This window comes from Trachurus japonicus, chromosome 3, assembly GCF_045865225.1.
Source record: "Trachurus japonicus isolate A0001 chromosome 3, Traja_1.0".
Taxonomy (NCBI): Eukaryota; Metazoa; Chordata; class Actinopteri; order Carangiformes; family Carangidae; genus Trachurus; species Trachurus japonicus.
The window spans coordinates 35,555,784-35,583,191 of record NC_140909.1 but is presented as its reverse complement, the minus strand read 5'-3'; the positions used below and the strand labels follow the sequence as shown (position 1 = coordinate 35,583,191).

Sequence of the window (27,408 nt, the reverse complement as noted above, 5' to 3'; positions counted from 1 at the left end):
AGTCAGAGAACTGCAGTATGCGAGGGAGAGAGGAGCGCGGACACTGTTTGAAGTAGCAAGTGGTGGTGATGATGACACCCCCCCCCCGCCACCACCACCACCACCACCACCACCACCACCACCGCACACGTGTTGACGTCGGCACTTTACATGAAAAGCACAGCGACTCAGATTTTTCCCCTGTGCATTTACACTAGTTTGCTCCTAAATACTGGCTTTATAAAACGAATTTCGTTTTCTTTTGATATCATATTGATATTTTTCCCTTGCATGTAGGCTACACCTCTTCCACAACCAGTCTGTCCAGCCTGGAAAATAATTACTGCGACGTGCGTGTGTTACGTAGCCAGACTGGACACACACAAGCAAGCAGCAAGCACAATAATGTCGGAGCAAATCAAAGCAAATGAGAAAACATGATCGATATTTTTTGTGTGAATAATATTTATTGTATTTAACAAAAATGGGTGCTGCCCAACATCATTGTAGGAAAAGTCACAGACTGGTGGACTTCAATGTTTGTTTGTTTTTTGTTTTTTTTAATATATAGCTATGCACAAATGAAAATCAAATCTTCCAGTGAACGGAAGTTGGGGGTTAGTGGAAAGGGGTGCAAAGTAGTACTGACTGGCAGTGGAAACCCTGCTTTAAATTATTATGACATAATCTAAAATAAGGGGCAGAATAAATATGATTCTTCTTCTTTCTGTTCTGTTTCATTTAGATTTGGGAGGTTTTTTTGTTTTTATTGTAGCCTTTCAATGCAAGATGATGTTTCTGACTGATATTGCCGTGTTACCGTGTATCTCGCTTTCAGAGAAATTCCGCTTCTTTCTCCGCTCTCCGTCCGTCTGTCTGTTGTCTTCACCGTCTTCCACTGACGTCATTCCACACGTTTCCAGAGTGCACATGGCTACTTAATATGCACGTAACTGATTTGCATTGACCACATATGGTTGTATGGGGCCGTTTAGGGGGCTGGGTATGAGGCGTGTTCTCATCCACGCTTTTCTCAGGTCCGGTGTGATCTATCAAGGGAAATACCGTGCAGCCGTGTGTACGCGGAGTTTGATAGATCTGAAAAGAGTGTATATTTTTTGGTCGTACGCACATTTTGCCTTTCCGTCGTACTGAAAATTTAAGAGGACTTTTACACGCTCTTTGATAAATGAGGCCAGGCCTTGTCAAATGGATAGATGGAAACACGGGTGATGTTCCTGCATGGCATTTCCACCTGTTGCACCTCAGCCACTTCTTTAAGTGCCTTCCTTTGCTTGGATCCAGTGACTCCGACGGCCTTCAGCAGAGGTGGATCTGCCAACAAAGCCTCTGCATCTGACTTCCACAGGGTAGGCACATGTCTTCCATCCTGCTTCTGTGCTTCTGTGCATTTTGCTCTATGTCTCCTTCTTCTTCTCATAGGCTGTTTCTATCCTTTCTTCCCACGGTAGGCCTACTGTGAGCTCGGCCATGATCATTGTCTTGGGACAGACCACAGGACGATATCTGGCCGTAGGGAAGTTATGGATATTTCTGGGGGAAATTGAGCTGCAGATTGAGGTCGACCCCCATCTGCCACTCACACCCATGTTGCAGTAGAGACCGCTTTCTCTGGTTGGCGGTTTCTGGTGCGGCTCCTTGTCTAATGAACGGTATCTGCGGTTCAGTGGGTACTGAGCTCCTCCAACACTTTGGCAAGTGATCGGAGCACCTGGTCATGACGCCATCTGTACCGACCTTGGGGCAAAGCTGATTTGCAACCAGTTGCAAGTTGGGATTTTGAGCATCACAGGGGGCAAGGAAACATGCCAGGAGGGGTGCTCTTATTGCTGTCACCAAGCTGTTCTCTGATGTGGTCCTCTAGCTTCTGGGAGGTGGTCTCAAGCTTCCCAGACTTCTCCTCAAGCAGATCTCGAGCATATTTAAACAGATTCTGGAAGAAGCAGACCAGACTAGACCTACTGACCAGTTGGACATTTCTTTGTGAAACGTTCAGGCCTTGCCAGGAAGATGGAGAGATATAATAAACAGTCCTTTACTACTTTGTCAAAATATGTTTGCCAAATGTGTAAATTATAAATTATAGTATCCAATTTGCCATTGTATGTAGGCTTCACCTACTAAGCACCTATCTTCTTCTTTGTGGAAACTATTGTGGCAACAGTGCAACATATAAAGTCATTCAGAGTCTCCAGAGTTTTTAAAGTGAAAACTCTGGAGACTCTGAATGACTTTATATGTTGCATCCTCAGCAGGAGACAGGAGATTGCCAGCATAAATGTGCAGCTGACAATCCAGCAGAAGTAAAGTAGTCATGTAAATGTAGAGTGATTTAGTGGTCCTAGTAAAGTGCTTGCTGAGTGTATAAAATTGTGCATCAACAACTGTAGTTAAAGTAATGTGCAGAGTGTGACTCATTTACTACCGTATTTATGACATATTTTATACAATGTACAATTAAAAATGTATGGTTTATAGCATGCTAATGGTGGCATGTTAACTGGTAGCAATTAGCATGGTAAAATTTAAGATCAGCTCAAGTGTATGTGAGACTAAAGTAGAGCTGATATTAGGTCTTTCTGCAAATACATATACATTTTTGTCCCACTGGTTATTAGTCTGGCTTAGTGTCTGTACTTCACACACTGGCAACACTTAAAGCAGATATCAGTGGAATGTTTTTGTTAATATAAGTCCTAAATAGTCCTATTTTCCGTCAGCAATCACTTACATGAAGTATTTCAGCCTAAACACGAGTCTCTCCGTCACTCTGCTCTGCTGTAACCCGAGGAGAAAATTTTCCTTGTGGGATACAAGTGTTATCCAATGAGGGGAGAGAACGGCATGAAGGGCTGTGTGTGCAGCCAAGGGATGCGCGTGAATGTGGTGACGTAGCACGAGGACCAATTGATGCCTGACAAGGGCGGGGGCTGCTAACTCATGGTGCGTTCAAGGAAACTCGTACTTTGTGTTTTTCCTTCCTGTGAAGTCATACCAGTTCGATCTGGTACGAGTTCACGGGTCGGAAGTTACGAGTGGCCGTTATAGGGAACTTTCACAGACAACAGGACGGTAAAAACACGAGCTACGGGTTACCTGGAACGCTACCAAGTCGTAGTTGTGACTTGAAGCTGTAACTTACGGTTTCAAAAGCCTGCCTTGAACACAGCATTAGCCGAAACGGCCGTGCCGCTGTTATCTGCTTTAAGTTTTGTGGTGTATAATAACAATTTCAGCCTCTCTATGCATTCCAATTAGTTTATTTTGTAAAAGTCTCCTCCATAAACAGCAAAAACAGTTTACTCTAAATTACAAACCTTGAAATTCCAAAACATGTTCCAAAAATGAGCTTAACAAAGGTTTGAAGAGAATAAAAAAGCATGAGTTAACATACAGAAGTTGTCTTGTTCACCAATCATCAAAAAATAAATAGTTCTTTATCTCTAGACAACAACAGTGGAAGCAAAGTAAAGGCAACTGGCACAGAGATAAGAGACAAAGCATTGGTGTCGTCAGTCTAAGTAAGCAGTACCAGGGATAATGACACGTTTGGCTAAATGAATGATCACACTTGTTCACAATGTTTCAGATGAAAAACCACCTTCAGAGCTCAGTGTCCATAAAGTTAATGTGGTTCAGCTTTAGACATAGAGACAAGGCAACAGAAAAAATGGACTGTGTATTGTTTTACCTCCAAATCTACACATACCAACAAGTATCTGAATTCAAACTATGAACCAATGGACACTTTGATAAAAGAATGATCTGGAGTACAACAGCAGGGCATGCCACTATAAAAAGCTTTAAAATATACAGTGATCTAATTCACAGATACACAGAACAGATGTATCACTTCGCCATATAAAGATGAGCTGTTACTTCGAGCAGTCCATGTAGAATAGTGGTCCTATATTCTACCACAAAAGTAAAATATACATAGTTTATAGTGAGTTACAATGTGTAACCCAGTTGTGCACAACACTTCTTACACTTATCTATATTTTTCCATTTGTCTTTTTCTGGATACATAAAAGAGTAACATAGGATAATGTTTGACTTGAAGTACTGGATATTCCACAATTAGTCCCTCCCATAGTTATCCTTGTAAAAAAGCTATTAAAGCTACAACTAGAGTGATCAGTACACTGCAATACCCAACATATATCATAGACAGTAGGATATATATATATATTTATATATATATATATGTGTGTGAGGAGGTCTTATCAAATGTGTTTGTACAGAGGAGACGATGAGTTAGACAGTACAGGTGGGGTTTCACGGGACAGTATAAATACTGACTGACTGATGGCTATCTACACTGTGTGATAGTGGGGAAAACACGAGCCACCTCAACCCCTGTTTCATCTGACCTGAATGTGACATGTTGTGATGGTGTTATATATCATGTTGCATACAGAGCAGAAATGCACCCATGCTGTATTGTTATTGTGACACAGATTTCACAAACTCCTGTAAAACGGACCTCCTGAGCACACAGTTAAAGCTGAACATGGCAATAAGAATGATACGTAAGTGAAGTGACATCTCCTCTAACAGTTGAGCTCAGATTTCTTCTCCATATGGAGCTGATGCTGCCTTTATGTACCCATCACATCATTTACCCTCCTCTTCTTCTGGGCATTCCCTCGCCGTCTATGTATCTAATGTTTCTGTCATTTTCACAGCTGTGACCGTGTCCTGTTGATCAGTTAAAGCTTTCCTTAGCTCAGCTTCTACTATTCAGAGATCAGTTATGATCTAATAACATCTGTTGCATTAAACACATGCACCGACATGTGTGCAAACTAAATTTGTGCATTAAATAACTACTACTTCCTCTGCGTTTAAAGGCAGCTGTGGCAAGATGAGCAAATTACACTCATTTTGCATCATTTTGAGAAATTGAGAAATAGAATATTGTTACAGGAGAAGAGCAGTCCATTTTATGAATAGATCATTACATAGGTGTGTGTAGATGAGAGAGAGCAGTGAGGCTGCTGACCAGAGCAGAGAGTTAGCATGTTAGTTAGCAGTTAGCAGTGTAGCTGTGAATGTACAGTGTGATGGATTTTAAATAAATACATTACCATAATTAAATGTAAATTAATGTGACCTAGAGATCTCGTCTGTACTATTCATTAGATATGTTCAACATCTTATTCTAATATCTTCAGGATAGCAAGAGAAGGTGGAAACTGCCCAGACTGAGAGCAGAACTAAGCTTACTTAGCTGTGAACTTGACCGCAAGATACTTCTTCAGCACAACAGGCCTACCTCCTCATTGGCATTAACAATTCAACCATCTATAACAAAGTGTGTGTGATTATGTGAAAGAAAGAAAGAAAGAAAGAAAGAAAGAAAGAAAGAGGGAGGTTTGTGTACTTCGTGGCCATCTGTTTTTGGTTTTGCAATAACAAAACAAAAAACAGAAAATGAACCGTTTCCTGTTTTTTCTTTGATAATACAAAACAGGAAACGCATCGTTATCCATTTTCCATTATACGTTATCTGATTTAATTTGATGTGTTTGTAAATGGAAATTGGGAATCAAAAACCTCAGTGGAAAACTCCTTTCTCTATTTCCTGTTAGTTTCATCTCTGTGGCCCAGAGTCTGCAGCCAGACCCCAACCCCTCTCAAAATCAAAGCACAGCTCCAATCAGCTTCTTCTGTGGTTGTGGTGGCTCGCTTGTGGTAAAACTTCCGGGTCACAGAGGAGAAACTAACTAGAAAGGAGTTTTCCACAGAGGTTTTTTCAATTTCCAATTTCCATTTACAAACATGTCAAATTAAATCGGATAGCGGATAATGGAAAATGGCCGATTCGTTTTCCGTTTTGTATTATCAAAGAAAAAACAGGAAACATTCATTTTCCGTTCTTTGTTTTGTTATTGCAATACCAAAAACGGATGGCCATGAAGTACACAGACTGTGAGAGGGTGTTACAGACATGGCGCTGGCTGATGTGCTGGTTCTATCTGGAGAAGTACAGCAGTTGACACTCCAAGCTACTTTAAGGAGGCGATAAATGGTCATCATCAATGATCATTTCAACTGTTCTCTAGCACATAAATATGTAGGGAAGTCAGTGTTGTGGATAGTGGCATTTTAGCGGAAAAAATGTGATTCAAATTTCAAGTACCTGAGACAGGAGAGTGATGTGAAGATTGTTTGCCACAAGGTTTTATATGTTACATCAACTTCAATGGTAAACTTTCTGCTATTTGTGCTATGTTAGATTGATTATTTATATATATGTATAGTCCATTTCCTTTGTCAATATAAGATTTCTTTAAACTAACATATTAGCCTAAAAAATAAAGAGCCTGTGTAAAATGGACTGTCAAAATATCTTCTTTTGTATTTACATAAATTAATCTAGAGTCTGATTTTTGCCAACACACCTCTGTTCATCCTTAAAACCTGTTAATCGTTGTCTTGTGAGGAAGAACTCTTTTGAGGAATAAACCCTAATTGTTTGTAAATAGTCATTAAGAGCCGTGGCTAGTGAAGCGCTAGCCGCTGGCATCTGGACTGCTGTACTATACATCATTCATAAATTCTCTACTAGCTCAGTATCCCTGTCATATTCTTCTGTTCTTCAGCTGACAACACATTTCTGATAACCAACTGCCTCATTCTGAAGATAAAACAAAACATATTTATGCTAGTAATTAGCATGCTGAAATATTAGCCTATTTTCCAACAGCTTAGCTCTCTTCATTGTCAAATTACCTTGCTTTATCCATCAAATACATTTAATTAGTTATGATCATTTTTGCAATGGCTTTCAATTATTATTTTGGTGAGTGTAACTTTTGAAAAGATGACTTAATATTTCTAGTTTTTTTAGTTTACCAGATTTTTAGTGGAGAAAGAGATGTACCGGTAGCTTAAATATCAGCAGTGAAAAGGAGACAGCCACCAACACCACCCATCAACTGCTTGACAAATACACATCACTTAATAGGATCTGAATGGGGTCTACCTTACTATTCAAAGTATATCCTAACAGCGCTATTAGTAGACCCTAGTGACAAACAGGCTACACATAAACACAGTTAAAGTTAGCATAAACTGTAATGGTTGAAGAGAGCATGGTAAAAGTCTTCAAGTACTTAATGCCCCTTTAGATATCCTGTTTATTTAACACAATGGACAAGACTTCTGAATCACTGGATACAACTAATTCAAAATCTTAATCTGTCTGTTTTAGTGAGTTCATCAATGAGGAGGATTGAAATGACAAGGCCCAAGATATAGATTGAACCACAGAACAAAACTGACATAATGCCCAGTTTTAACTTGGTGCCCACTGGATGACTGGTACCAGTATCAGTATGGGTGCATCTTTCATACAAACACACGTTGGGAGTCCAGTGGAGAAGAAGAGGTGACAATGGCAGCGAGTGGATTGTGCTGATGCGAAATCATGTTGTGGATTCACCTTTCCAACATCAGAGCTACAAAGTATGATTTCCCTTTCATGCTTTCTTCATTTAATGGTCCTCTATGAGCAGCTGCTTCTGGAGGGGACACAATCACAGTGAAGCACAGAGAAGTATGAGCCATAGGCTACTACGTTAAGTCAAACTTTACCAAATGAGCTTTGCAAAGACATTTAAAATACAATGAAAACAGAGGTAAACAACTGTCAACAGAAGCAGCACTGGGATATACCCCATTTGTTAAGAAGAAAAATTATTTCACTGATTTTTTCACTGATGATGCATTGGGAAGTAGGACTTCCTCGGAAGAAGAAAGAAAGAAAGAAGAACATTGCTGCCCGGCCCCTATTGTTTGTTGTGGAAGAACAAAACCGGCTTACATTTTTGACGTTCAGAAAAAGGTGAATATACTAAAGAACGTGACCTTAACAGCAGTTCAATTTGAGAGTATGGAAGCATTCATTAATCCCACCTTACTGTCAGTGGTATTTTGGATGATGTCGTTATTGGGGTCTCCTTCCTCTGAGCCGCTTCTCTGGTCGTCAGCTTTCCCATCCTTCTCCAGGTCGTCCTCTCCAGATGAGATCCTGGACAGCTTGGAGGATTTCTGTCGCAGATGCAGCGGTCAGGAGAAGCAAATGCTTTACTTTACTGACTCAACTGTCACAATTTTCATTTCTATCAAAAAGACAATAACCGTTCCCACTGTGAAGCAGTCAGTAGCTGTGTCCCCACTCAGGGGCCACATCCTTCAGAGGCTGCATTTACAGACTGATGGTGTCACACCAGCATAACACTCTCACATTTCTATGTTTCTTTCTGATGTGGAGACAAATGCAGCCTTCTTTTTCTGAGGAAATGATCAGTGGTAGCCCAACATTTCAGATTCATTGCGCGACAGTAATGAAAGAAAAGACAGGCACCAACACAGATGAATTGTACTGAGTTCAATAGTCATCAGTACAACTGTAGAAAACCTCAGTTTTGTTTTAAATTGCATATTGTTGCTTTGCTAGATGACAGGAACCATGCTTTGTGATGGAACAATTCAGTCTGGTCTTTACTGTCGACAATGATATTATGATAAGATAAGGTTAGATAAGACCTATAAGATAAGAACTTTATTAATGCCAAAGGAATTTGACACAGCTACAGACTTGACTTCTCTGCTTGTGTCTATTCCTGGAGGACATAATGAATATATGGGAAACACTGCATGTCTCCAAAACTTATCAGGCAGGTTTCCAGGATGTCAAGGAGCCTTTCAATGTAATAACTGCCGATGAGAACCGGTGTCAAAAAGGAAAAAAGAAAGAAAAAAAACGATCACGGACTTCATGATCGATTACCATAACGATTGAAGCTTTGAAGCTTCGTTTTTTTTGGGTCAGCCCTACTAAATACACAATCCAACAACTCCAAAACACTGACCTGCACATTCACCACACTATGAAATAATAACGCATAATTATGTAACATTGCGACACATGAAGTAAATACTCAGAACTACTTAAGTCACTCCAGCAGCCGTGTCTGGGATGTAGTTCCGGGTGCCTTTGCCTCGAAAACAACTCTGTCTCGTATTGTTACATGATTATTTCATAGTGTGGTGAATGTGCAGGTCACAACTTGTCCACCAGAGTGTTTTGGAGTTGTTGGATTGTGTTATTTAGTTTGATGAAGGAAACGTGGAAATAATGTGCAGAACTCACGTCTCTGCCCCACCGATCTAAAAACAGCTTGCATCGACAATTAAAGGTAATGAACCTACTGCTATGACTGTAGAATGTTGAAATATCCCTTGAACATCACACTACACGAGTAGCGTATAATTTAAAGGAAGATTTCACAGTAATCAAATCAAAAATCAAAGGACAGATTTAATATAATGTTGCTACAGATGAAGACAGTGCTGTTGAAAGCTCCAGAAAAAACAGTCAGTGGACATTAAAGCAAGCTATTGTCTGAATAAACACACACATACACAGGGATAAGGAACACACTGGTCCCCAGCAGCGCCACATTCCATCGGATGCACCATGTGTGCTGTGCATAATGGAGCCCAGTTACTAGGCAACAGTGGTTGCTAAGTGAGGAGCAGGATGTGTGTGACTTTTTAAACCTGCCTCCATTTACAGTATAATAATAACACTCTGGTGGTGGCTGCCTCTGTGCTCTGTAACTAGAGAGGAAAGACACATGAGGGTCACACACACACACACACACACACACACACACACTTTTGTGCATGAGCATTTGGTCTACACACTGGGGTTGTGCAGCCTCTTCAAATCAAAACTACTGCACCACTGTCCATGCCAAATCTCACATTCGTTTTGCCTCTGAATGAATCAAACCTGTCCTCTAAACCGATGTCATTCCCTGGCTGGTTGTCACGGTTACCTCATCTTCGAGTGCTCCTGTTTATCTGACCGATCGTCACCTACAGGTATGAGTTAACTGTACCTTAGTGGAGGAAGCCGTCTTTTTCCGTTTGGACCCCGTCTTGTCCTCCTTCAGCTTTTCTTTGTCATCGTCTTCCTCCACAGAGTCGCCCTCTTCGCCTTCGCTGCTGCCGTCGGCAGCGTTTCCACCCTCTTCTGTTTCTGATGAGCTCTGCTGCTGGACGGCCTGTATGAGCCACCACAAACACACACTAGGGATTAACCGATTTTCGGCATGACTGATAAGATTGGCTGATTTTCGCTGCTGTTTTTACTAGAATCGGCATTGGCTATTTTTTTCACCATTAACCAATAAAATAATATAAAATGTATTTAAAGGGATAGTTCAACATTTTGGCAAATTGGCCCATTGCCATAATCGCTATAGTCATAGCAGTAGGTTTGTTACCTTTATTTGTTGGTGTAAGCTATTTTTAGAACGGCGGAGCGGAGCAGCAGGCTGCTCAGAGCTACACTATGGAGGCTAAACTCAAATCAAACTCATCAAATACAAAATCCCAAAACTCCAAAACGCTGTCGTGGACAAGTTGTGACCTACACAATCACCACGCTATGAGATAATAATGGAACGTTACGAAACAGAGCCATTTTCGAGGTAAATACAGGGTAAATACAGAGTCTTCTTGCTGAAAAACTGTTCCTAAACGCAACACGCATCAGTGGTTTTGCATGAATTTACCTCTAAAACAGCTCTGTCTCGTAACGTTCCATTATTATCTCATAGCGTGGTGAATGTGCAGCTCACAACTTGTCCACGACAGCGTTTTGGAGTTGTTGGGTTGTGTATTTGATGAGTTTGATGAGGGAAACCAAGAAATTCCCTTAGCCTCCATAGCATAGCCCTGAGCAGCCTGCTGCTCTGCTCTGCCGTTCTAAAAATAGTTTACACCGACAATTAAAGGTAACGAACCTACTGCTATGACTATAGCGATTATGGCAATGGGCCAATTTGCCAAAATGTTGAACTATCCCTTTAAAACACACTCCTTTGACTCTGATGTGTCTCTGTCTGAACCAAGATTTTGTTTGAGTTCGTGTTATTATAAAAAAAACACTCCAAAAAACAAACAGCGTACTGTATTCAGTCTAATCACAGGTGTGTCATTTTAAATTTTGACACCAAAACTTACTGCAAATGAATATCGGTTCTGAATATCAGTTATCCGTTTCCTCGATTAGCCTACTAATCAGTATCGGCCCTGAAAATAATATATTAGTCGATCCCTAACACACACACACACATTCAGAGCAGCTTGCAAGCTCCTCTGATTCTCTGTTTTCTGTCTGAACCACACACACACACGTACAGTAACACTAACTGACCTGATATCCTGTGAACTTGACTCTGGGGTTGTTCTCGATCTCCCACAGGCCCTCATTGAAGCCTTTCCTCTTGTTGGACTTGCCAAATTTATCTTTGTACTCCTTGTAGGGCAGAAGATCCTTGGGGCCCAAGAAGGCTCTGAGAAAGAAGAAAAGACAATTACTACAACTACGACGACAACTATTACTGAAACAGTCTGAAATACCACACCATATTTCACTGAACAATTATAATAAATAATAGTTTCATATCTAGAGATTCTGCATTTAGCAGAAAAATGCAACATTAAGTAAAACATGAGCGTGTGAGTAAACATGATCTGTGTACTTCATGAGTTCAGACAGAACTATGTAGCGCAGAGTGTCAAAGAAATGTACTACAATAGGTTTTTGAATACTGACGCTTCCAATACAATTTTTTCATCTAAATCAGCATTAATATTTCAACACTACCAAACTAAATTGGAGTATTGGCAAACTGACTAAGGAGTGAATGAGTGAGCCAGTTAGCTTGCAGCAGTAGTGTTGTAAAGAGCAGGTGTAAAGGGGGAGTGGCCTCAGGAGGGGGAGGAGCCTGTGCTCCAAATAATCAAGAAGTCAAAATAAATCCTCCTTCACTTACCACAAACACAATGCAAACAGGATCGAAATGTTTAAATAAGATGACATGAAAGAATAGAAAGTGAAGCATAACCATTCAAAGTATATAAGAAACAAAGCAAAAAGTCTGAATAATTTAGATTTAAGCACATTCTAAACTTTTAGTAGCAGTAATTAATTTGAACATTATTCATTATGAATTTCAGATAGACAGGAGTCTAGTGAAACAACATCCATGTGTTTGTTGTGTTGGGCTTCAGTCAATGATGGAAGGATTATCAGAGAGCATTTCTCCTCTACTGAAGGAGACCATTGTCTAGTACTATATTGAAACAACTCTTAGGCTATCATGCTGCTATGACACTTCAGCTCATTTCACTGAGTCAGGAAACTTCTTAGGAGAAAAAAAGACTTTTGGACTATATAAAGGATTGCAAGCTCCTTTGCAGTTTAATAGTGACTTAGTTTGGTCCTTAGACCTTTTGATATGTGCATGAGGTGTTCTGTTTCAGTTATGCCAGTATTTGCTTTACACCATAATTATTGATAAGCCTATATTGTTCCTTGGTGTAATTAACTTATGATTTATATTCTGTTTTGGCAACAACAACAAAAAAAACAGCATCAATAGTTGTCCACCTCTATACTCAGGACTAGCTACCTTGCCTCCATAGAATGACTAGCTATATGCATATGAACCTTGAGAGTGCAATAAATTAGAACTAGATGGGAGTCCCAGTGTATCTGACCAGCAGACCTCCATTCATTGTTTACAAGCATGCGTTGTCTAAGATCTAACAATGGTCTGCTGTTTGTTTTGGATTTGGTATTGAAAAAAAAGTTTTGTTAACAATCAGCATAAGGTCTTTGCATCAGTGCCAATATCCAAACCCAGTCCTAATCAGGATAATCATCCAGCAAGAGTCGATGCAAAGTTCTTAATAAAACACTGACGCATTGACACATTTGGCTACATAACAACTTTATCTTAATCACTTCTTCTTATATCCTTTTTAGAGTGATTGTAACATGAGACTACGGATGGAAAATAGCCTCTTTGGGCTAACTCCAGCACATTTACAGCAGTGTTTATTGATGTGCACTGTCCCTGTTAAAGGGATATTCCAGAGTAAGTTTAACCCATGGTCTAACACACCGTGACACCGAGTAAGACCCCCCCCCCTCCAGAGGTCAAGTTTGCCGACCACTAGCTTCTCTGGTTGTAGCAACTTCAGCAAAGACCACATGATAGGAAAATACTGCTGTCGATTCCTCCACCAGTAAACCACCATCAAAAAAGCCACTCATAGCCACACATAATGCTCAGAACAGCACCAAACTTCATCAAGAATACAAATAGGCTCCCAGCCCATAATACAAGGCATCAAGCACCTGTTGGCTTTGCCTGGTTTCTATTGAGATGAAAACACAACTCATCCACTCTCCTCCAGCTGCTTGCTTGTTGTGGGGAAGCCCTGACGAGTCGATTACAGAGTGCATCAGTATTCCTATAACTAGCGAGTGTTGACCATGGATGTGTTGAAGGAAATGAACAGAGTTTTTTTTCCCCAAAACTTTATTAATTAAAGAGAGTTACAACATCAGTTTAGTGCAATATAATTCAATACAAAAACAACCGCCACCAGGGGGCTACAATAAAGAGGCAATCTTTCAGGATATTATCTTATACAAAAACGTTGTAACATAAAGTACATAAATTCAAAGTCTTGATAGCTTTCATATTGATGGATTTTTAAAATAGTTTTAATATATTGTTTGACTTCATTTTCAAAGATGAGAAAGAGTGGTTTTTATTTGTGTAATGACATTTATGGATATGCCATTTGGCTAAATGTATAATAAAATTGATGATATATAATTGTTTTTCTTTTGCAGATGGAGAAATGAACAGAGTTGAGTTGCTCAAACTATCACAGTCAGCAAGCTGCTGCATTTTTGGAACTGAACGTCATTGGACTCCTGACTTTTCTACTGCACTCGGTAATCAACATTAGTAGCAAGTGGCTGGAGGAGAGTGGGTGAGTTTTTTTCTGTCTTTTTTCAGGCAAAGCTAGCAGGTGTTTGATGCTTCGTATTATGGACTGGGGGACACAATTTGTATTGTTGATGAAGTTTGGTGCTGTTCTGAGCATTATTTGTGGCTATGAGTGGCACTGATGGTGGTTTGCTGGTGGAGGAATTGACAGCAGTGTATTGTTATTGTGCAGTGTTTACTGAAACTTGATCTCTGGAGGGGGGGGGGTCTTACACAGTGTCACGGTGTGTTAGACCAGTGGTTCTCAACTGGTGGGTCGGGACCCAAAAGTGGGTCGCGGACCTGTTCTGGATGGGTCGCAGACAGCTGGTCAAAAAAGTAAAATATTAAATGCACATCTGATGTTGGACATGTCTTTTATTTTGAAAAATAACTTATATTGAAAGGCACGAGACACGTGAACACATGCAGTTGTAATGGTCCTCCTCAGTTTCTTATTATTTGCTCTGAATGCAGTGAATCTTGTTTTGTTTTGTGGGTCTTTATTTTGTGCAATTTGATATTTATTCACTTTTGTGAACATGCTCTGAATGCAGAGATGCATTAGAAGTCAAATATATCGTTTTGTTGTTCTCCATTTTGTGCAGTTTAATATTTTTTATTCACTTCCGTACATGCAGTTGTCATGGTCCTCCTCAGTTTCATTCATGTGCTCTGAAATGCACTTTGCTCAATAAAGAGCAAAATGAGTTTTTAAAGGCTTAAAAAAAAATCTTGGTTTGAATTCTATAAAAGTGGGTTGCGACTTAATGACCATGGGAAGATGTGGAGCCCAGAGTGAGACTAGTTGAGAACCCCTGTGTTAGACCATGGGTTAAACTTACACCAGAATATCCCTTTAAATAAACCAATAAATATAAATACAAACAGGTGATGATAAATCCGCATCACATGACCAGCATCCCGATCATCTCTTTGATAGATAGATAGATAGATAGATAGATAGATAGATAGATAGATAGATAGATAGATAGATAGATAGATAGATAGACTACTTCATGTGTATGTGTGTCATGTGACAGGACTGAGCAAACTCCGTCTGTGGTTCATCTTTAAGTTGTTAATATAGTGAGTGTAAATGAAATGCTGCACGTGTTGGAGGAGAGGACACCTACGTTTCATGGGTACCAAAGAAGAAGATGGGGTATTTATTGGCAGGTGGTTTGACAGCTCCCTCAGGAAGCTCATCGATCTGAAGGACAGAGAGACAGAGACAAACTAACTGAGTATTCATCATCACACTTCACATTAATGTCCACCATGTTACCTGGAAGGATGCAGATAGCTACTGCTGCCTGGCATCCTCACTAACAGTGTGGTGAGAGTGAACTGAGGGGAGAGGGGTAGAGGGAGGTTGTGTAGTAACATGGAGACCCACTGTGACTCATAATAGGACGGCGCACTGCCTTTATATTGAATATAGCTACACTGTAGCCTACTATCCACAACATCAGTGACTGTAAGTGAGACGCACAGTGGGTGAAGCGGGTTACTCCAGGTCAGCTGTTCTCGGCTCGTTGATTCCAACATGTGATGGCAAAATAGGAAGCTACGATGAAAACTAGTGTGAAATTAAATATAAAGATGAGAAATTGTGTTGGAAGTCGGTGGGAGCTGAACGGAGCGGGAGACGTGTTGAGAAAAATGACGTTTATCCTCATTCAAAAATATTAAAAATTTCTACTCAACCTGGCGATGACCAGAGGAGAGGATCACAACCTAGTACCCACAACACACGCCTTCGTCATCGGTGATTAAAAACATAAAATAAAATAAAAGAAAGACAGACAGAAAGAGAGAAAACACAGTCCAAACAGTGTGCAGGGAGTCAGCAGCATCCCTCCTGTTCCCCCAGCAAAGCAGCGGCTGTATTGTGTAAATCAACCCCGCCTCCCTGTGGTCCCAGCCCGGCCGCATCCCAGACTCACCCTCGCCGGCCAGTGCGGGTATCCCTTCATCTTAGCGAAAACCAGATCTCCTGCCTTGTACTCCCGCGGCCGTGGTCGAGCCATGTCTCTGAGTATTAACCGAGGTGTGTGAGGTGACTTTATAATCCTGAGCTGTTCTCCCCGGGGCCCTCAACGCAGGGCTAAATTATCGACCATCAGTGTTTTTAAATCAAGACTGCAGTTTACACGGAAATAAATAATTAAAAACGCAGAAAACGGGGCCTTAGATGGACCATCCTCTTACGCTCAAATTCGAGCGCAAATGCGTTTGAGAATGGCCTGAGTTCGACGGGTACCTGTAAATACGCAAAATCTGTCTGTGTGGGGGGAAAAAAATAACTTCCGGTCTTCGAAATAAAAGCAGTGTGACGCACATTAAAAGATGAACGTGTTGTCTCTACTAAAACCAAGCCTCTTGAGTTTAGAGTATTATTATAGCATAATGTAGTATAGTAGCCTATAGTATAGTATAGTATAGTATAGTAGGCTATAGTTTAATGGTAAATATGACAGGCCCAAATAATTCTTCCATGTGCACTTGTTCAATTCTCTAATCTCCAAAAGTCGCAAAGTATTGAGCAAGTGGGTCCTTGCATGTTCATAACTTTTTTAGTGTCCGAGGAAAACGTCTGTGTTGAAGAGTTGGAGAAGCTGAGGTCTGATCCAACACACTGGTAAAGTAGGAAAAGAAGCTGAAGACTAAAGGCTGAACTTGTAAGCAGGAATCTGAACAACATGAAATGCTTGCATCATTGTGAAAATATACACAAATGTACAGAATTGTGGAAATGAAATAATGAAATGAAATAAAGTGCAACAGTTTTAGAATCATAAAAGCTAAATTCAGGACCAGAAGAAGCTCAAAATTCTGAAATCTCTATTATGAGAACAAACTGAAATGTATCAGGCCTACTGAATAGAAAAACATTGTTGAGGAGGTATGAAATCATCAAGGGGCTGATGCACAAGAGAAAAATGTATGTTATAAACAAAGTGGTGAATCATTTAGATTTTATATATGATTTGATTTGTATTTTTTGGATAATAAGCAGTTCCAGTGGCGTGCACGGGGGGGGGGCCCTCTTGGAAGCCAAAACGCTGCTAAAGTGCAGAGCTGCCAACCCTCACACTTTGAGTGTGACAGCCACACAATTTGACCCATTCTCACGCAACACTTGGCATTTCTCATGCTTATATTTCCCCAATCAATACTCTATTTTCTCTCTATTCTTGTTACAATTTTCATTTCTAATTTCTGGTTAATTAAGAATAGCATTAGGAGGCCACAGTGCAGGGAGAGCAGCTGGTATGGAGGTGAGGACATCAGTCTTAAGGTATCCGAACGCCGAACGCACCATGTCTCTACAGTCTCACTCTTGTCATTTTCTGAAACTTGGCAGCCCTGAAAGTGCCCTCTAGGAGCCAACTAGGAGCCAAAATGTGCGCTAAAGTGCCCTCTTCAGTGGCGAGGACGCGCTTTATGTGCCTTTTTGTTCCTTTTCGCCCCTGCCCTTCAAAAAGTCTGTGCACGCCACTGAGCAGTTCCATAGTTTATTGTAGAGTGATTATTTGATACCAATAATCACTGCAGTTTTCTCATTGGTTGGGACCTATAACATGACATACTGTATGTGTATTTTTGTTAATTGAGTGAAGCTTTGGAACCGAGAGCGCACACTAGTTTTTGACCGTGTTTTGCACAAGATTATTGTAACAGAGTAACAGAAAAAAAAGTTTTTCAGTAAACCTTTTGAACAAAGAACACAGACTGTGGAGTTCTGAGCTGATTAGGATCTATAGCTTGGTGTGCATTTGCAGAAAATAGACGGAGCCGCACTTACACCAAGGATTCAGTCACACATTGTAATGTCTTAGAGCAACAACTGTTGAAACAGTGGCTACAAAAGAGACACAAAGACACACTTATGCGATTCTTGAAATCAGCCCCTGATTATGTGATGGAGAGAGGAGATTAAGTTTGTCTACAGCTGTGAAAAAAAAGCATGTACCGTATGCAGAATAGCCAGAAAGGCAACTTAAAGACAAACACTTCAGCCAAGTTTTAGAGCTTCTCTTAGTGATGATCATGCCACTCACTCTATCCCTGAATATTCTGTGCAATAAACACCCAAAAGCATCTGAACTAAACATGAAACTCTACTACTACTACTGAAAGTAGTAGAACGTCTTGTTTGAAGTCTCCACCTGGAGACCATGTTCAAAGAGCAGCAGGATTTCAAGGGTTTGAAGATATAATCCCATTAACCTGAATGGCAAACATTGCAGAAAAAGCAATGAAATATTTTGAAGATTATGAAAAAATATCAAAAAGATGTACACATCCGATAATCTCCATAAAAAGGCTAAATGTTATGTCATTTTTTGTAGATGCATGTACAGTTTACACAGGCAGACCAATTTCTGCTACCATTCACAAATACTTTAAATATGAAATATTTGAAATAAAAATAGAATATTGCATTGGTATAATCAATACTTATACTTTCTCTCCAGAAATCAGACCCTGAGCCATGCTCTTTTTGGTAGCCCGCTGTGTTGGTGTTTTAAACTACTCCTTTTTTATGGTCGGCTATTAGTGTCACCTTCAGAGTCATCTACACAGTGTTTAAGTTGATTGCCAATCAGAATGTTAGTTTTTTCGATCTACTGTAGCCTATGTATTACAGAAGAAACCACCTCTGTGGTATCAGAACGTGCCGCCTACCTTGCAACACCAGCTTTCACCTCACTTCCCACTTCCCTTGAAAGTAAACTTTTCAAAAATGTCCCCATAAAGGGTTGAATGGTCTGAAACACATTTTAACACCTCCGCAAAGTTGACTTTGGTGTGTTTACACTGATCTCCTTTGTATTCATAGTAATCATAATTATTTACAGCCTATTGTAAATAGGCAGAACTTGTTCTCTCCCACCACCAATTTATTATTTCTTTTGAACTGATATTGAATTTACTCTGCACCTTTTTTAATTTACCCTCAGTTGTTTCCTGTTGTGTTGTTTTGAAGTAGAGAGTGGAGAGCCATTGAATTGAGAGGTCATGACCTCTGAAATAGATTGATAACAATTAAAAACAAAATATTCCAACGTAGTCTCTCATGCGGACTGGTGGTGGCCCATTATCAATGAGGAGTATTACTCATACAGGTGTTCACGCTTGTAGAAAATGAACACTAACCCTAATTCTCACTAAAACAGAATCAAACCTACTAAAACAGGAGCTAGATGAGCAGTCTTGATCTCTGGGCTTTAGCTGGTGACTAAATGAATGAGATCACAGACTCTAGTGGCTCTCAGAGAGAAGACAAGAAGCCTGAGTGAACCCAGGGTAGATCCAGCACCTGCAGAGAATAGATCTCATTTGGATGTGATTTACCACATCCAGGAGGAAAATCTCCTTCTTTTTTTTTAATTCAACTTCCACACACGGTCAGTCACAGGTCACCAAGGTTTATGTCAATGTTTGTTGTTGTTACTGTCTTTATTTACTATGGCGTGTGCTGCTGCCTTTCATGGCCAGGTCACCCTGGTGAAAGAGGTCTTGATCTCAATGGGTCTTTTATCTGGTTAAATAAAAGGTTGTTTCAGATGAACTTTATTGTCCTACCAGATGAGAAATTTGTTCTGGGCTCTGTATCCATGCTGCAGACATTAAAAAGACAATGACATACACATTGCAACAATGTACATTCAGCATCAGCTTCTAAAACACATAGATAAATGAGATCAAGTGCTCAGTAGGTTGTGTAAATGTGGAACAAAACAGTGCATTGATGTAAATAAAAAAGCACTGAATAAGGAGTAACATTTGAGGATCTATGCAGTAGGTCTACTGATGCCTAAAGAAATAAATCAAAACAAGGAGAGTCTGACAGAAATATAAGGTGTTGAATTCATTTCTTGTGAATGTCATATGCAGGGCACACGAGCAGGAAGTGAACAGGGCCATATGGATGAAAATAGAGTCTCTTTTTTAAACTTAGATCTGAAATAATTTTGTGTATTTACAAAAACCTGATCAAACAGTTGTTCAGTCAATGTATCAAATGTGTCATAATAGCCTATATATGTTTATAAATTAATCTATTTATCTATCTGTATGAATGTGTGTTCAATGATTTGATGAATGTGATGATTTTCAGTAAATGACAGTGTTACATGCCGTCTTCCTGCAGATGGCAGCAACAGACGACTTACCGCACACATGAGTCCAATTTATGCTTGTGTGTTGTTTGTGTAGCGTCTGCAATGAAGCAGTAAATGATGAGACGTGTCCATGCCAAGGTTTATTACAATCATTCATGATTAATGAAACAAGCAGCAGTGGCTCTGTCTGATAGCAGCTCATGGGGCTGCGGGGGCTCCGGGTATAGAGTTTGTACAGTGGGTGGCAGCAAAGCCTAAAGACTAATTCAACAGCTTCTCAGCCAGCACAGGCTCACATGGTTCTCATCTGTGTCCTGCAGATGTTTGCGGGCTGATGAACCAGTGTCATGTACCGCGATTTCGACATCAGGAAACCATTAACCCAAAACGATTAGCAGCCGACTCTCCGGCTATTAGATTCCCAATACATCCACTTATTCCTTTATTTACAAGCACTCAGCCGCTCACACCTTGACAACAGGTAGTCAGATGAAAAGAAGGTATTTCTAAGACGCTGGCATCAGTATTAAAAAAAAAACCAACCTAATAGCATTAGTGGGGGTCAGTAGTGTTTATCATGTCCTTGAAGTTTTGTTAAATTCAGACACATTTTAAAACTTTGTGCTTTTCTGGCTCACTGTTACTACTGCTCATTGGTGCACAAAACGCAGATAAATCTGGCTTACATGGCTGCCAGTAGAACACTGTCAACTCCCATGATCCTAAATAGCCATAGTTGTAACGATGCCTGCGACCAGCCACAGTGTTTCACAGCCATAAAGCCCCCCTGGCATGCTCAATTTATCATACATTTCGCACTTTCACACTGTTCACGGGAAGACCTTCATGTGGCATTAGTGTTATTCTGTGAAGAGGCCCTCTGACACCCAGCCTGATGCACCTTCCATGGTTTTGCATGCCCAACCTGAAGGCAGAGGCGCGAGGTGAGGACCCCAGCGCACAAATGTGGGCAATTTGGTTTGCGGCTGACACCCGGCGCTCTGAATAAATGATCTAAATGTTTGCCCAAGATTGTTTTGCCACTGCCGCCCTCAGCAATGACACAAAGGGAGACAACACACACCCCCTGTGGCTCTGTGATGGCCAGCCAGGATGAATATGAGGAAATGAGGCAGACATCCAGTAAATAATAGTTGCCATTGTGCCCCTCAGCGAGTGGCGAGGGCCAGGGGGTGGGGTGGGGTGGAGGGGGCGCTCTGCATGATATGTCAGGGCCCTGACATGGCACCCAGACCCAGAGCTGTCACCCCTGTGGAAACATCACCCTCGCCTCCACAATTTGTGCACTTAACACTTCAGTTGGCACATGACAGGTGCTTATTTCCCCGCAACTGGCTTTTCCCCCTCGCAGTGATGCCTCTGAGCTCAGGGCACACACAGCATCTGGTATGGGTTTCTGTCCGCGATGCTGTAACTAGTGTGTAACTACACCAGCGATACATTTCACATCCACTCACACTGCATTTGCAGCCCACTGAACATGGCAGTGCACTTGTCTCAAGTGTGTGCGTTCATGTGTGTGTGTGTGTGTGTGTGTGTGTGTGTGACAGACAGAGGAACCCTGACTCCTCTGAGAGTCCCAACATGGTGCATCCAGCAGGCTCATAGAAATAAAAATAAAAAAGTGATAGGCTAGGGACAAATTTGTGAGTAAACAAATGACTTCTCTGTGAGTCGTCCTTTTTCAGATCCCATTTTCCCTTCTCATCATCACATCATTTTCAACTTTGGCTGCACAGGTCACAGATAGTTCCATGTCATGTGTTCTGTAAGTAGCTATTTTGCCGTCATCAGAGCTCAGATCATGTCTTTGTATGTCATTTCACTTTTGCAAACATGGTGGGGGCTTGTTTGCTAAAATCAGGTGGAGGCTGCAGCCACTCCGTCTTTCACTTGGCAATCAACTTAAAAAGGGAAAATAAGGGGAAATAAAAAAACAAAAACATAATTTGTTAGAATGCTTCATTGTGGTTACAAAAGATACACTCAATCAGATACAAATCAGAAACATAGACAACTTTCAATGGCGCAGTGGCGCACAGTCCAGTCTGCGGCGCTCCAGACGCATGTGTGTGTGAGTGTGTGTGCACCATGGCTGTAAAATGTAGACTATGATTATAGCTGCAAGAAAGTTGTAAAGTTTTATATATTAACTACAGTTGTGTGCCAATTGTTGCAGAGAGGTATCTAATACATAGTTTTGTCTTGATTTCAAATATTGAAAATTATTAATCTCTGATGATCATCTGCTTCTACAGAGGTGGAATGAAAAGATAATAATGAACTCTGTTCTGGAGCACAGGAAACAGGGACTGTTTAGAGATATTCTAGTGTATGATACAATGAGTTTATGTAGATACATTGTAAAAAAAATAATAATAATACATTTTGCATTTGGTAATACTGCTCTGTGCTTCATGTGTGGCTCATCTTCTGCCTTGTACATAGTTAAAGTGGTGCTGCTGCTGAGGGATATCTTTAGCGCTACACACTGCTGTAAGATGACTGCCAAGCACATTTCAGTTCATGTGTGTGTCATATATCTATTAGGCCTTTAGGCCTACATAACATCTATCAGTGGCTTTTAGTGCATGCATGTACACTGTTAAGTGGAGGGCAGCCTGTGTGCATGTGTTCCTGACATGTGCTATATACTGTATATATATATGTGTGGGTATATATAAATATAGCATATCTAAAATAAAGTAACATTAAAATAGAGATACACACAAATGTATTTACTGATATGTACTATATCATTATACAGTAGGGATGTGCATGTGTGTGGGTCCATGCACATTTGTGTTAATTATTGTCGTTAGTAAAAAAACACAAGCACATTTTCATAGTGAACCCTCCACCCGAGCTGCTGTTTTCTCTGACTCGTTAACTGAGGCATAATAATCATGGATTGAGCTAAGAATGGAAGCAGCAGGGCTTCACCTCTCCAGCAGATACACAATCAAGTCCATGTTTTGTAGAAAACGTGGTGGATTTCAAAACTAATGCACAGAGAAAAAAACACATCTCCCAGCTATTAGTTCGCAGGATTCATATTCTGTTGATTGGTTACCTGTATGGAAAAAGCCTCATTAAACAGTGGTGCTTCAGTCACATGAGGGATTAGGATCAAATGAAAGAGGATGGCATACCATTCATTTATTTATTCATCAGTAGTTTTACTGTAACTGTAAATAGTTGAGATGGTGTTGCTGAAGTATCTGAATACACGTTCCTTGAAGTGGCGATAAGCTGTTTGGCCTTGAAAGTACCCACTCTCCCCAGTGTTATTAATAATTGAATGTCCTGTTGAGACAGTCTCTTACCTTGGCGCCCTAAATGACTTTCCTGGAAATTGTAATCACACTTGTCATGCTTAAGTTCTTTACTTCTTGTAGTCAAAGTCACGGTTTCATCCTTCACTCTCAAATCCCATGGCTGCGGTTGACAATTCAAAAACAGGAGTGGGACTACTCTTCTTTTTGTCCTTGTCAATCACGCAGAGTCTGACTCTCTTCCTGCAGGCCACAGTCAAGACTGCAGGGAATGATTGTCAGGTGGCATTACTGTCCCACTAATGCTACTAAAAGCCAGCTTTTACATTACAAAAAAAAAATGTTGATGCATTATTTAACACAGAGATCAGGCATAATTTCTTGAAGGATCGTGAGTTTTAAAATTGACGGTTGCAGCCAATACTCCTGGGTCATAGTGAAGTGGTTGTGAAGCAGTGTGACAGGACAACTTCACTTTCTCTCATGTTCCCATACACATGCCAAAAGTCCACTTTTTATGGACTCCATTGAACATTCACACACACACACACACACACACACACACACACACACGAACCACATGCATTTCTCAACAGTATATTCCTATGGTATAATCTGTAACTTTTCAACGTAATATGTCAAAAAAATAAATAAGTAAAAAAAATAATATAAATTAATGTGTGCTTTTTGGAAGTGGATCCCTCTCAGCTCACTTTGGAAAATTAAATTCAGAATAATATAAGTGAAAGGCAGCATTCCTTTAAGGTCTATACCCTCAAATCTTCCAGTGGACACATTTTGTGTTTCCTTGTATTATATACAGTTACCTACTGAGAACCTGCATGAAAGGTGTTTAAGAAAAATATAATCAATTGCAGCTACAGAGAGGAACCGTCATCATCATTTCCTCACCTTCTTCATAATCAGAAGCTTCTACCTGTGGTCCACTGGGGTTTGGCCTAAATGTGAGTGGGATTACTATGGTTGAAAGTAGTTTTCAAACCCTAGCCAATCCAAGAGCATGTGACACAAAGTGCTAATGATTCAACAAGATACAACAGTTGTAATGACTCCTGCCTTTGGTTACAACCGATCTGGTTCTCATGATTGAATAACTTCTACTAGCAGGAGTGGAAATGCTTCCTGTTGTTACCTGCTTGTTTAGTTCTTGAATATAAGCTGGACAGAAGTATAAAGTATTTTGGGGTGAATTAAGTTGAATTTACAGTAATTTAATTTAACGTTTTCCAAACAACAAAACAAAAAGGCTGACCAAAGGGCCACATTCAGCGGCTCAGCTTCATTTACTCCCCGCAGAATATGTCTATCTTTTGGAAAAAAGTCAACAGCGACAAGGACATTTAACATGAAACAATAAAAACCTGATTTGGAGAAAAAAAAATCTCTGTGGTCTCTGTTGGGTCATCAAAGTGATCTCTGAGCCAGATTAAGACTGGACCACCACTACAGACCAGGGACACACCTACGTAGTGGTTCAAGTTAAAGTGATGAGTGGCTGAGGGTTGAGCACTAACGGCTGCATTCCCCATGACCTCGTCTGGGCCTGCAACACAGCCAGCATCATAAAGAAGACCCACCAACACTTTACTTTACTGCTCTTCTTTTTTAGAAAATTCAAATGCTATCAATTTTTAATGTGAACATATCCCAAACCTGTGTGTTTATGTATAAGTATTGTCAAACTCATGACTCAAACTCTGCCATTCAGTGTCCAGATTTTTTTTAGATTCTCCTCAGACATCCACTCTTATCATACGAGACGTTCAAAGGACTTCCATCTTCCATCATCTACACTGCCACTGTTCAAAAAACAACTGAAAATCATCTTTAGCAAAGATTTGTAGCACTCTATTGGGTGAGGGTCAGTTAATCTTTATCTTTCATGTTTTATGTGAATTTCTCTCTCTTCATGTGAATTATGTTTTAGAATGTCAGTACATACAATAAATGAACCTTGAACCTTGATTTGGAGTGACTCACTAAAATGACTTTATTAAATCACTGGCAAATAACTCTTTGCTCTACTGATTTATAGCAAACAGAGCTCGTATCATTTGCACACTTGAAACACTGCAGGAAATATCTGTGTGAATTAGAGTACATAATAGCTGGCTGAATAATGAACTACTGTTGGTAAAAGTGTAATTAGAAACAAACTGCTACTGTCACATGGTAATCAAACATCACCAATCAATTTTAGTTAGATTTTAGAGTCTCAAACCAACACACGTCCTTGAAAATTAAATATGGAAAGGTGTCGCTCAGAAAGGGGAATTTCAAAATAAAAGTGAGTCTTACAAATGATGGTGTCTGATTGATGTTTTAATTTTGGATCGATGCTATTGACTTGTTGATCAAAAAATCGATGGATCGATGTGGCTTGATGCATCGTCACAACTCTAGACTTGACTAGACCTCACCAGACAAAAACAAAATGTAATGTATGAGTCAAAATAGCTGCTGCACAATCGACCTTTGGCCTTTTTTTTAACTAATCAACAGCTTCCTTGAGAAATATTCATACTATATAGTAGGCTATTCACATTACTATTTGTCTGAACAATGAAAGTCTTCAACCAGATTATGCATAAAGCTATAACTCATATCCTGAATGACTTTAATCAGACTATAACAGACTTTTGTCCTGTAAAAAGAGATATGGCCTGGCTGATCTGAGCACTGTACAGAATATCCTCACAGTTAGTCTAGATGTTCTCAGGGCAGAGGAAACAAATCACACACAAACACTGAAGGAAGGTGTGCATCATTAATAAGCCATAGTGGACACATGTTTGCTCCTCTTTACTGTACAACACACCATGTTGTGAGGGGGGCTAGTCCTGACAGGTGAGGCCAGCTGTGAATGATAGCCAGGTGGTCCCAGTCCCAAACCCTCCCTCCACATCAGCCCACCGCTGGCCTGATTGGCATTAATTGGCAGGTGGTGGAGGTGGGGGTCAAGGGAGCAGAGAAGGTGGGGAGCTGAAGGGAAAGGAGAAGAGACAGACAGACAGAAGAGCAGCAGAAAAGAGACAGATGAGGTCTGTAGGATTCAATAAGATAATCACCTGTACTAAAATAAAAGTGTGTGGTTGTACAGTTTGGAACACTAACTCTGAGCCCAGCCTCTCTTTTAAAGAAATAAAAACTAATGTTTTTTGTTTTGTTTTTTAAATTAAACATACGGACTAATGGGGACTGCACATACAAATACCACAGAGCCTATTACTGTACAACTTATACTATACTACTATACTATGTATACTAGTATACAGACTTTGATATTCTTAAGAAAAAAAAACAAAGACTTTGGAAAAAATAATATACTGTTTACACAGTTCAATTCAGCAAAGTCACGATAAGTGTGTGTGAAGTTGTGTGTACAGTGTAATCTATTGCACGTTTAGGACTGGAACACATTCAAACTAGAATCATGAACTATTTGTGTGAAATCTTATTATAATAGAGTAGTTAGTCATAACTGAGTGAAGTCCTCGGTCAGGTCACACTGGCCTTCAAGTCTGACCAACAAAACAAAATCTAATAAGTCTATCCTTGTCCACCAATGGAAATGTTTTGCCAAATATGAAGAGACTCTTCGAGCAGTTCTCCAGATGTTCACAGTGCAAAAATTGCATTTTGTGAGATCACTGTGACCTTTACCTTTAACCTTTAGCCACCAAAGTCTCAGCAGTTCATCTTGAGTCTGGGGAGGATTGTTTGTTTTAGGAAGTTGTATCTCGCGGTACTGGGAAATAGTCAGTACGTTTACATGACACTTGAAAAAACCGAATTATTGCCTTAATCCGACTATAACTGGACAACTGAAGTGCATGTAAACATCTTAGTCCGACTGAAATCGGAGTTGAGAACTCCGATTAAGACACCCAGATAATGCGATTGGAATTCGATTTTCTCCGTCATGTACACACCTTAGTCGGACTGAAGCTGGACAATGCATGTGCGCATGCTCCACAACAGTAGAGACGGCACCAAGTGGAGCAGAGAAGCCGCCTGAACCCGGCGAAGTAAAGAAAAAAAAACCAACGTCAGCGCCGATTCGATGCATTTCACACAGCGCAA

General features: G+C 40.3%; 1 protein-coding gene across 2 annotated transcripts; it reads right to left on the bottom strand.

The window, feature by feature from the left end:
- Positions 1–6,854: 6,854 nt before the first annotated feature.
- hdgfl3 (HDGF like 3) lies at positions 6,855–16,117 on the bottom strand. 2 transcript variants are annotated; one of them, XM_085771488.1, is made up of 6 exons: positions 15,824–16,114; positions 15,011–15,087; positions 11,240–11,378; positions 9,918–10,082; positions 7,924–8,058; positions 6,855–7,529 (listed from the first exon to the last, which is right to left on the bottom strand). In XM_085771488.1, exons 1-6 carry the CDS (start codon positions 15,905–15,907, stop codon positions 7,503–7,505), a joined length of 627 nt encoding a protein of 208 aa, XP_085627614.1. In that variant the 5' UTR covers positions 15,908–16,114; the 3' UTR covers positions 6,855–7,502. The 2 variants fall into 2 exon arrangements, with proteins under 2 accessions (XP_085627614.1, XP_085627622.1); XM_085771496.1 differs by having other exon boundaries at positions 7,224–7,529; positions 7,929–8,058; positions 15,824–16,117.
- Positions 16,118–27,408: the final 11,291 nt, after the last annotated feature.

What these genes read in the sequence shown, in the direction of transcription:
- hdgfl3 (XM_085771496.1), bottom strand. Translation starts at nt 15,907, where the DNA reads ATGGCTCGACCACGGCCGCGGGAGTACAAGGCAGGAGATCTGGTTTTC. An exon ending in TCAAGTTCACAGGATATCAG is followed by an intron (nt 10,083 to 11,239) that starts GTCAGTTAGTGT and finishes TGGCTCATACAG; the next exon opens with GCCGTCCAGCAGCAGAGCTC. An exon ending in AGACGGCTTCCTCCACTAAG is followed by an intron (nt 8,059 to 9,917) that starts GTACAGTTAACT and finishes CATCTGCGACAG; the next exon opens with AAATCCTCCAAGCTGTCCAG.